Below are 11,406 nucleotides of genomic sequence, written 5' to 3'. Positions count from 1 at the left end.
ATGGTTACACAGCACTGAATACACTAAAAACCATTGAGCTGTATACTTTCACTGAGTGAATTTTATGGTATATGGATGAGATCTCAAAAAAGAATTATTAAGAAGAATGACCGATTGTCCTTGAAGAGGCCACTGGAGATTTCTCCATTTCTTACCTCAGTACAGATGAATTGGGGATCTGGCTGAAAACTTGTCTTTTCTGCCCACCTTCTACTCCACGGTTCAAGTTTTTTTTTCTAAATTCTCCAAGTTCTTTTCTGATTCCAGTCCTAAGCACAGGGCTATTTCTTTATCTGGATCACCCATTTCCCCTAGTTGCCTGCTGCTGTGCTTCCTGTATCAGCCAAACCAGGGATGAGTAGGGATTTCAAGGCAGCACTGGGTGCTCCCGAGGGTGTTCCCTTTTCTTAGCGCCATTCCACTGAAGTGTGTTGGCTTGCTTCTGATATTGTGTCCTTCAATGCTCTGTATGTTCCCTGAGGACGGTTGCCCACCATTAAATACCAACATAGGCTTGGCTGTCGCTGAACGAATGAATAAATGAGTGAGTGAGTGAAGTGAATATACACCTGAAATAGACCAAGTATCTATACAGAATGCAAAGATATGGAGAAGACAGAATAGGGAAAAGGAAGAAGGGAGGATTTGGGTGAGAGTTATATTACCAAGTACCCCATTTTCCCTATTTCCTGAGAAATCCACAGTTCTCAGCCCTACAGTCACTTTGACCGTGTGAGCCTCTCACATTGTATAATGGCTGCTCAGTTTCCTGTGAATCAAACCAAAACCTTAGGCCTTACAAAGAACACCCAAAACCTTGTTTTTCTACTCTTTGGCTCAGAAATACCAAGTTGGGAATCTAGCCAAAGAACATATCATTAACAAGCATTTGAGTCCAGAGCAGAGGAGAGGGGTGAACTCTGGAAACACTTGTGCAAAGTCACCGATCTGGCATTATTTCTACTAGTCTAAAATCGGAAACAACCTAAATGTCCAGTGGTAGGATAGTGTACATCATGCCATGTCCCAAAGTTGAAATAATGTGCTCCCATTAGAAGAATTTAATAGTTTGGGGCACCTGGGTGGCTCAGTTGGTTAAGCATCTGACTCTCCATTTCAGCTCAGGTCATGATGGCTCTGTGTTGCCAGTGGAGAGCCTTCTTGGGATTCTCTCTCTCCCTCTCTCTCTGCTCCTCCCCCACTCATGTGCACATGCTCTCTCTCTCAAAATAAAAAAATGAACTTTAAAAAAAGAAGAATTTTGTAGTTTGAGAAAATACTTGTATCATATGTTAAGTGAAAGAAGCAGGTTATAAACTGGTAGACAGGTTATAAACTGACTGCCACTATATAATTTGTGGACAAAACTATTTTAATTTTTTTAACATTTATTTATATTTGAGAGATAGAGAGAGACAGAGCACAAGTGGGGGAGGGGCAGAGACAGACAGGGAGACACAGAATCTGAAGCTGGCTCCAGGCTCTGAACTGTCAGCACAGGGCCTGATGTGGGGCTCGAACTCAAAAATGGCAAGATCATGATCTGAGCTGAAGCTGGATGCTTAACCAACTGAGCCACCCAGCCCCCCCTGTACAAAAATATTTTAAATACTGAAAAACAAAACTATAGCAGAATGACTTCAGGGGTTTTCCTTTGATAGTGGGACTACGGGTGTCTTTCTCATTTCTTCTTCAATGTAACCAGGTGTTCCATGATGAACATATGTGACTTTTATAATCAGAGAAAAATGTTCTCCTAATTCTCTCACTCTTTCAACTGCTCTTTCTTGGGGAATTCACTCTCCGCGTGCTTTGTTCACCCATCTCCAAATCCTTTGCCTGCGCTGCACCCTCAGCCTGCAAGGACAGCACTCAGCTCCTGAAGGTACTTGGCTCTGAGAAGCTTTGCCTTATCACCAAGAGGAGAGAAGGCTGGCTCATCCCCCACCCTGTCCAAACATGGCGCCTCCACATCTCTCTCTGCTTGTGTTGTCCAAGAAAATCCTCAGCCTCTATGCCGGTGCTTGACCTCAAGAGACTGTTTCCTGATGTGGTCCAGCAGCTGGTACAGCCGACTGTGTTTGTGTCTGCACCTGGCGGCTGAGCTAAAAACACCTAGAAGGAAGTTGAGGTAGAGGCCACAGGGCTCATCAGTGTTGGATGATGAGGAAGGTGGTAATGACTCTTCTGCATGTCCTGATTTGCCAAGGGAAGGACTTCTCTTGGCCATTTAAAAACCACCCAGTCTTTAAACAACTGAAGAAGTGATCAAAGGTCTTTGTGCTTAACCTGGACCAGGAACTCTTCTTAATGGAGTCAGCCCCACGTTCGGGAACTTTGGTCGGGAGGAAGGGAGTGTGAACCAGTAATGAGGATGTTATTCAAAAGTACTAATATTTTTCGTGAGTTGATTTGTCCAAGTAGACATCCAGCTTATTCTTGAGTTGGAATCAAATTAGAACTTTGAATGAAAAAGTCAGTGGGTCAGCAAACATTTGAGGGCTTACGCAGTACCTGACACATCTCAGGGCACTTGTGAAATGCTGTGGCTTTATGAAAGCAACAAACAAATCTGAGTGATTGATTGTTCCTGTAGAACTTCCTGGTCATGTGTTACACCCACACAAAGCATAACAAGGAAGGCTCGGAGGATTAGACGGACCGTCTTGTGGTGCCTTCAAGAAAGGCGCATGCGTCTTAGCTTCTGTGACATTTTGAGCTAATTACCCTGGCCTGTGTATAAAACATGATGGAGTTAAGGATCAAGATAAATCAGGTATCCTGGCATCGGTCTTTGATGTTTCTGGAACTGGGGGAAAAAAGATTTGGTGAGCCAGCCATCCTCACCAGTCTGGTATCTCACCTGTCATCTTGAACAAGGTAAACAAACCACGGACATATTTTACTTCCCCGCAGAACTGCACCCTTTTTCGTGAGTAGGTCTGGATACTGTTTGGCAACTGGAACAGAGCAGAGTGGGGGTGGGGAAGCACTTTTTAATTCCACCCTCTTCTCAAGTACCTGAAGTAGAACAATGAGTAGGTGAGTGACTATCACATCTGTCAACTCTTTTCCATTCCTGTTATCTGAATGCAGACCTCAGTAATACTGGTCTCAGGCCACCACACTGGCATTTCCTCCCGGCCTATCTCCTGAAGGCTGGAAATATGGGGATCCCCAAAGAAAGTGTAGATAGTCTTCATTCTACCATCTCCAGGTGACATGTTTCTGTTTAATGGGATCTGTGCACTGAGGGTGGGATTGAAATACTGGGATGGTGGAGGAGATTTGAGGAACGAACATGGAAAGAGAGAGAGGAGGGGTCAGGTCAGGGATGGCAGGGCAGGAGCCTGTGTGTTGTCATCGGGGTCCATGTGAACCGTCTTCCTCGTCTTCCCAGGAGAACAGTAGTAAAATATCCATTTATCGTTAGTACATATCAACCAACAATCTGTTTTTGAAGGAATTCACTCATGCAATCACTCAACAAACATTTATTGAAAGCCTGTGAAGCACCAGGAAGTGTCCTAGGTGCCAAGGATACAGTAGTGAACAAAACATGCCCAACACAGAACAATGTGGATGAATCTCTAAGCAATTCTTCAGGGAAGAGTCAATCCCCAACAGTCAATACTGGTAATTCCATTGAGATAGCAGTTTTTAAATGATAAAATTTTAGAAATGGTGGTTGCCAGGGGCTAGGGATGGGGAAGGTCATGGTGGGTGAATGGTAGGTGTAGTGATAAGAAAGCACCCCACAGAATCCTTATATTGATGTGCCATTTGGTACCTTGATCATGGTGGTGGATGCAGGAACCTACACGTATGGTAAAATTGCATAGAACTAAGCACGCACACCGAAGAATACAAGTAAAACTGGGGCAATCTGAAAAAGATCTATGGACTGAATCAATGTTATATCCTGGTTGTGTTAACTGTACTATAATGTTACCATTGGAAAACCTGAGTAAAGTCCATGAGTGATCTCTTTTGTATTATTTCCTAGACCTGTACATGAATCTGCAATTATTCCAATAAAAATGTCCAAAAAACACCCCCAAAACAAAACCCAACCCCCAGACTTGATGGACCCTACATTTGAGTGGGAGCTAAGTATGGCTTCATGGTGTTTTTGCAGGGTAAAAGTCAAGACCATCCTTCAGAGCTCTGCCCACTCTGGGGTATTCTATGCAATGTCACCAGAGATTCCTTCCTGTCCTCAACACATGTCACTGAGTCTCTACTGGTGACTGAAAAAAATCCAGACTTGTGGAAGGAGGCAGGTGCAGAATAAGTGTGGAATCCCAGCTCCCCTGACCCTGTGGCATGGGTACTTGGGAATTATCCAGTCTGCCTTTGGGTCTCTATGTCAAGTACCCACTAGACTATAAAGGCGAGACTCAATGTCCAAGGAGTTCCCAGGACTCACATGGGACCCTTCTTGGCATGTTCCCAGCCTCCATCTCTGCCCAAACACCTGGTCTACCCTGGCAGCACATTCAGCTCAAGGAACCTACTTTCCCCTATAGATACTGGCAGGGCTCCCTGCCCTGGTTCTCAGCATTAGGCAAGAACTCCTCATGCCAGCCCTGGCCTGGGCCTCCATCCTGGATTCTAGCCTGTTGGCCATGGCTAGTTGGGTCACCATCCAGCCCCTTAAGCCTCTCCTGCAAAGGGGATTCCCACACCAATCTGCTGTCCCAACCTGCTGTCCAATGCGGCATCTGGATGGCTGCAGACTGTCTACTCCTGCACTCTATTTTATTGCCTTAGAAGAACTTCAGAGGAAAGAAGCCACATAAAAGTTAAATAAGGATGGAACAGACTTTAACACTTTTACTATTTTACATTATGCCATGCCTTGCATGGAATGACCACAAGGCAATATGCCTTCCTGGCCACAGGATTTACTAACAGGGCATGGTTGAGAAATCTAGATCTCCCAGATGCACAGTCTAGTCTACTGGAAAGAGGGAAACAAGGGGTGGGAGGAAGGAGCAGTGATAAATAGTTACCTGTCTCTTCTCTGGCACATCAGTGGTCGCTCATTCTAAGAAGGATGATTATGTGATTTAATACAATTCCTGGGCATGGTTTTATAATAAAGGAAAAGGGCTTTCTTGGAAGTGCTTGAGCTAATGAATACATATTTGATCCACTTTCAAGAATTTTATGGCCAAAATAAGATGAAAGAAAAGACACGATTTCTATACGTTCATCTCAAAACCACCTCAGGAAGAATAAGTGCAAAAGGAAATGAAGGACCTCCCCTACTCCCAGAGAGCAAGCAAGCCCACAATCCTGTGGGTGCCCGCCATCAGAGCTGTTCGGCCCAGGCCCAACCCACTCAGGTCTGTGGGGCCGTGGGGCAGTCTGGAGCCCTGTCCCGCTGCTCCTGGGAAGGGGCCTGCTCCCTTGTATCCCCCTCTGCATCCGGGATGAATAGCCCGTGGAGATCCAGGTGCATGTCTACATCAATGGATGCACGAGCCAGTTCTGTGAAACTTTTGGCATCCAGAACAAGCAGGAAAGGCAGCTTTTGGGGATGAGTAGACACAATGGCCGATAAGATAATTCCTTTGGGGAAACAAAAAGAGACACTTTGTGAAAGTGCAGACTTGAACTTCCTCCAGCTGGAGGGATAAGTTTCTCAGCTGTATCTCCCTGTCCTCTTTGAACAAAAGGAAGGCGAATTTGATATTTTGTGTGAGCAGGAGGGAAAGGCTGGGGAACTAGGAACCAGAAGGTCTGGCTCCAGCCCCGCTGGCGGCCAGTCCCTTTACCTCCCGGACCCTTAGTCAGCCCCTCTTCAGAGGAAGGATAATCCTCACTACCCTCGTAGGGCTGCTAGGATGATCTCATGCATGGTGAATCATGAAAGCATTTTGTAAAATACTGTGTGCATTGAAGAATGGCTATTTGACTACTATTTAGAAAGTCTGATTACATAATGAAGAAATGGGCAAAAGACATGAACAGACACTTCTTCAAAGAAGACATCCAGATGGCCAACTGATACATGAAATGATGTTCAACGTCACTCAACATCAGGGAAATAGAACCACAATGAGGAACCACCTCACACCTGTCAGAATGGCTAACATTAACAACTCAGGCAACAACAGATGTTGGTGAGGATGCCCAGAAAGAGGATCTCTTTTGCACTGCTGGCGGGAATGCAAACTGGTGCAGCCACCCTGGAAAACAGTATGGAGGTTCCTCGAAAATTAAAAAGAGAACTACCCTATGACCCAGCAATTGCACCACTAGGGACTTATCCAAGGGATACAGGTATGCTGTTTTGAAGGGGCACACACACCCCAATGTTTATAGCAGCACTACTGACAATAGCCAAATTATGGAAAGAGCCCAAATGTCCATAGGCAGATGAACGGATAAAGAAGATGTGGTATATACATACAACGGAGTATTACTCGGCAATCAAAAAGAATGAAATCTTGCCATCCAACTACGTGGATGGAACTGGAGGGTATTATGCTAAGCAAAATTAGTCAGTCAGAGAAAGACAAATATATGACTTCACTCATATGAGGACGTTAAGATACCAAACAGATGAATACAAGGGAAAGGAAGCAAATATAATATATAAACAGGGAGGGGGACAAAAACATGAGATAAATAAATAAATAAAAAGAAAGTCTGATTATAGAGAATCAGTTTCGAGGCTGATTGAGGCTAATAGATGGCACTTAGCTAGACTCAGACTAGCTGCACTCAATGGCATTTGAATGAGCCCAATTCACTTTATGCCCAAGACAGCACACTAGTAGCCTCGGCCTTCCCCTTTGTAAAAAAAATAATGGAAATATTCTAAGTATTCACTCTCAAGGGATGTAGGATTAAATAAAAGAATGCCCATAAACTTGCAGCAACTGTTCATGAGTCCTCCCAAAGCCTCCTGGGCTTCAGGGTGGTTGAGCATAGTTGAAGTCAGATTGGCTTGGATTAAAATCCTAACTCTGTAGGTACCAGGGGTGTGGCTGTAGGTAAATTACATCACTTTCTCAGCCTCTCCTCTGGTGGAATGAAGACAGTGCCACTCCCTGCCCACAAGAGAATGTAGGGGAAGCACTGGCCCAGCCAGTGGGAGGCCAGCCTCAGCACGAGGTGCTATGAACACTCCTCCACCTCAGAGATGACAGCAACTTGGGGTCCCCTCTGCCTGTGTGCCATGCCATGCGTGATTAGGAGGAAGACACAGCCCAGGCAGAAAACCACTCCTTCTCACCTCAGGGAAGCAGCTGGCAGGCCCAGTGGGGGAGCTCACCCTCTCCTGCAGGTGTGGGCAGCCCCACCCATAGTTCTGGTTGCCCCCCCTTAGTATCCCCAGAAATGTGTGCAGGGATTTCTGGGGCAAAGGCAGAATCAAGGAGGAAAAGGACCATTTGGTCATGTGGAAATCTATAAAAAGAGAGGTGGGCCACAAATGTGCATTTACAGGTGCTCCGGGCAAAAGGTGCATACTTAGAGATGGTTAAGAATTGTTCAACCAACTTGACCATAAATTATATTCAAACAAACAAACAAACAGTGTCCCAGCCATTGCAATGAATTTTCAAGTGGAAAAGAAGTGGGCTTTGTGTAGCAAACAATTTAATGTCCCCAAAAGGGAGGTCTAACCTTTCCTCCTGGGAGGTGACCTCTAAGCCTCTGTGATGTCCTGCCTCATAAGAATATCTTTATTTACCTGGGGCCCTGATGCTCTATCCTAGCAAAGTGATTTGGATGTCAGCTTGACCTGCAGAGGGGCTGAAGGCTAACGATCAACCACATAGCCAACCAACCATGTGTACGTGACCAAGCCTCTACAAGACTCTGTCCCTGAGGCTTGGGTGAGTTGCCCTGGCCGGTGATATTCCATGGATACTGTTGGAGTTGGGGTGGGCCATGGTCTCCTGACAACCAGAAGCTCCATGAATGGAATTCTCCTGGATCCCGTCCCATGATCCTCTTTTCTTTCAATCTGCATCCTTCCACTGTGATAAACCACAACTGTTAACAGTTTTCAGCGTGTTCTGTGAATCCTATCGAAGCCCAGTGAACTTGCAGTTGGTGTCAGCAGTGAGGGTGTTCTGAGGGACTCCCTAATTCACAGCTTTGGACTCAGACCGACCTGGGCTTCAAAGCCTCCCTCCACCAGCAGTGTGACGTGGGGTGTGTGGAGGGAGGGTCATTGCCTCCAAACGACGTCTCTGACTGGGGGGTGATCACGAGCAGAATGCAGCAAGCGGGGGCTCCCCTTCCTGGAGTCTTACCGTCATCCTCGTCCTTGGCACCCGGCATGGGGATGAACAGCGGTTCTGCTGGCCAGCAGTGCTCCTGTCCCCATTTTAAGGTTGACTTTGTGAGAACATCATATTTCAGGATCTGTACATCCAAAGAGGAGAGACATGTGAGTGACTTGTTAGAGAGGCTGCTCATCCTCTGCGAACACATGGCATCAATGCCCACAGACATGGGGGAGTAAGCCCCGCCAGTGGAGACCCCAAACGTCATCTATCTGGGGTCTGTATGAATGCAGAAATGAAAGCAGCTGGCTTCTTCCTCCACCTGTAAGCAGAGATCCTCTTACCACACCATAGCTAACACTATACACTGAATTCTTTTAAAATTTGGTACTACATTGCAACTTTTGTGTGTGTTAAATAAACTAGTGTATTCAATGCAAACATTTAAAGGACACTATGAACGTTTTATTGTTTTAAAAGTGCAAGTCCCTGGACTTCTCTTAATCTCTAACAGACCTGTTTTCCCTTTGGGTGTGGGGTAAGTGGGGAGTGGCTAGGGGTGTGTGTGTGTATTTGTGTGTGAACCTTAATTGTTTGCTTTGTATGTTTTTTCACTGTTTGCATTTTTCTAAAAAAGGTATTCCATTTTATTATAAAAAATGAAGATATTAAAGACAAGTGACATCTGTCCAACACATAGTATAGCCCCTAGAATACAGTAATTGTTCAACAAATTGTAGTTTAAAAAAACAAAATGAATGCTCCAAGTTTCAGCCCTCTGCTCAAGAGGGTGAGTCCCTTGAAGGCAGGGACTGGGGCTCCCCTGTTCACTTCCATATCCTCAGTGCCTACACGGTGTAGCACATGCTTGGTGCTCAGTAAACTTGCTAAATAGAGAAATCAGTGGATGAGCCACAGCCGTGACCTCTTTCCCCGAGCTTCGGCCCATCAGGTATGGCTCCCCATCCTGGCTGGCCTATCAATGCTTTCTCTGTATTCTGTCCCAAACTGACCTCACTCTCTGATCTGCCTGCTGCCCCCTAAATGACCTCCCTTTTCTGATCAAGGTCACTCAGTCTGAGATCCTAGAGCTTAGGTGGACGCTATCATTGTTGGGAGCGCCAGCCCACGTCACACAGGGACTGGTACCTTGGTTGGGATGGGACTCCACTGAACTTCGGCCGCGAAGACATAGCGGTAGGGCTTCCCGTTGTGAGCATAATTGATCCGAGGCAGCTCCAAGCCTGGGGAGAGTGACACGGCTGACGAAGCCCCCATTGCCGCGGGCTGGGAGCACCCACCCTTCATGCCAGGTCGGGCGTCCTTTCCAAAAAAAAAAAAAAGCTCCCTATCCAGGTTCCCTGAACTTGCTTCAGGCCCTGGATTAGGTCAAGGCTGGCAGCAGGGCAGGGGGAGGGAACCTCTGATAATTACCCTGCTCTATTAGAAGGTTCAGGAGCAAGGTAAGATAGACCTAGTTTTTTAAGTATATAAGTATCGTTAATTATCCAAGATAGAAATCAAAGAGAATTGCATGATTAAAATCAGAGGCCACTGCATTTTTTAAAGCTCTTCAAAAAAAAAAAAATACTAATGTGTGCATGCACGTGTGTGGGGGTGTAGACCAACCGCCCAACCATGGAAAGGAGTATCAATGGGGAACAGTTAAATAAATCTGGTGAATTCATATGATAACATATATAAAACCAGTGTTTACAAGGAATTTTAATAATACGGGAAAGTGTCCATATCATAGGATAAAGTGCAAAAGGTTGCCTATAGAATTATCTCCACTATGTTACAAATGAAGAGAAAAGGTTCAGAAGCATTGCTGCGGTTAGAACTTCCTTATGATTTATGTTTTATAGTGTATACCTGTGGGTTTCTCGTTACATGAACTTTTTGTTGTACTTATTATCAAAAAGACCGGGAAATTTTATCCATGTACATGCATACATACATGCCTGCTATGTCAAACTGAATCTCTTAAGTTTAATTTAATTTATTTTTGAGAGAGACAGACAGACAGAGTGTGAGTGGGGGTGGGACAGAGAGAGGGAGACACCGAATCCAAAGCAGTCAGCTGAGCTGTCAGCACAGAGCCTGATGCAGGGCCTGAACGCACAAACCATGAGATCATGACCTGAGCTGAAGTCACTTAACTAACAGCCACCAGGAGCCCTTGAATCTCTAAGTTTAAGTGCTGGAATGAAAGTCTCCTTTGTATGAAATACTCCAGGCAGCTAGAGCCAACTGCTGGTGGAAATACAAGGTCTGAGAAAAGAGGGAGCAGGCAGGGAGCATCAGTTAGGCTCTCCTGACCCTGCATGCTGGGTGAGGAGGGAAGATGTCCCGTCCCACAGATGAGTAAGGAAAGTTCCAACAGATGTCCAGGTGAATGTGAGGAGGGACCACCCACATACAGAAAGCAGAAAAAGATGCCCACAGTTGGCCCCAGAGTAGGTCTGAGACTTCCCATGGTGTTCCTGGGCCTCAAACCTGGTCTGGGACTGCACCCCCTACCCCCAACCTCCGCCCTGTAAATGACCAGCCTAAGGCACTTGGTTAAGTAAAATGTGATTCATCCCTGCGAATTCTGTGAGGCTATTGAAGCCATGCGCTTGAAGAATCTTCAGGATGTAGGGAAGTTCTCAGGCTATATTCTTTAAAGTTTTTTTTTTTTTTTTTTTTTTAATTTCTAGGAGAGAGAGAGAGAGAGAGACCATGAGCAAGGGAGGGTCAGAGAGAGAGGGAGTCACAGACTGAAACAGGCTCCAGGCTCTGAGCCAGCAGTCAGCACAGAGCCCGACGCGGGGCTCGAACCCACGAACCGCGAGATCATGACCTAAGCGAAAGTCGGACGCTTAACCGACTAAGCCACCCAGGCGCCCCTCAGGCTATATTCTTTAAGTGGAAGAAGCCACTTCTGAATATCCTAGATGGTATGGTTTGCATTTTGTAAAACTACAAATATATTTTAGTGTTTTATTTATTTCTGAGAGAGAGAGTGAGAGAGTGAAAGAGAATGTAAGCGAGCGAGCAAGCGAGAAAGCAGGGGAGAGTCAGAGAGAGAGGGAGACACAGAATCTGAAACAGGCTCCAGGCTCTGAGCTGTCAGCACAGAGCCCGACGCGGGGCTCGAACCCACGAACCGTGA

The 11,406-nt window shown here is 45.8% G+C and overlaps 1 protein-coding gene across 1 annotated transcript in view; it reads right to left on the bottom strand.

The window, feature by feature from the left end:
- Positions 1 to 5,347: 5,347 nt before the first annotated feature.
- The window catches only part of BCO1 (beta-carotene oxygenase 1), a 39,916-nt gene continuing 33,857 nt past the window's right edge, over positions 5,348 to 11,406 (bottom strand). The window contains 3 exon segments of the mRNA XM_039227240.1: positions 5,348 to 5,577; positions 8,277 to 8,388; positions 9,399 to 9,493. Coding sequence (XP_039083171.1) covers positions 5,348 to 5,577; positions 8,277 to 8,388; positions 9,399 to 9,493 — 437 coding nt within the window.

The sequence above is a fragment of the Hyaena hyaena genome, unplaced genomic scaffold (genome assembly GCF_003009895.1).
Source record: "Hyaena hyaena isolate Hyena2069 unplaced genomic scaffold, ASM300989v1 scaffold_1, whole genome shotgun sequence".
Classification (NCBI taxonomy): Eukaryota; Metazoa; Chordata; class Mammalia; order Carnivora; family Hyaenidae; genus Hyaena; species Hyaena hyaena.
The sequence above is the reverse complement of the archived record's forward strand: the minus strand, read 5'-3'. Positions and strand labels throughout refer to the sequence as shown.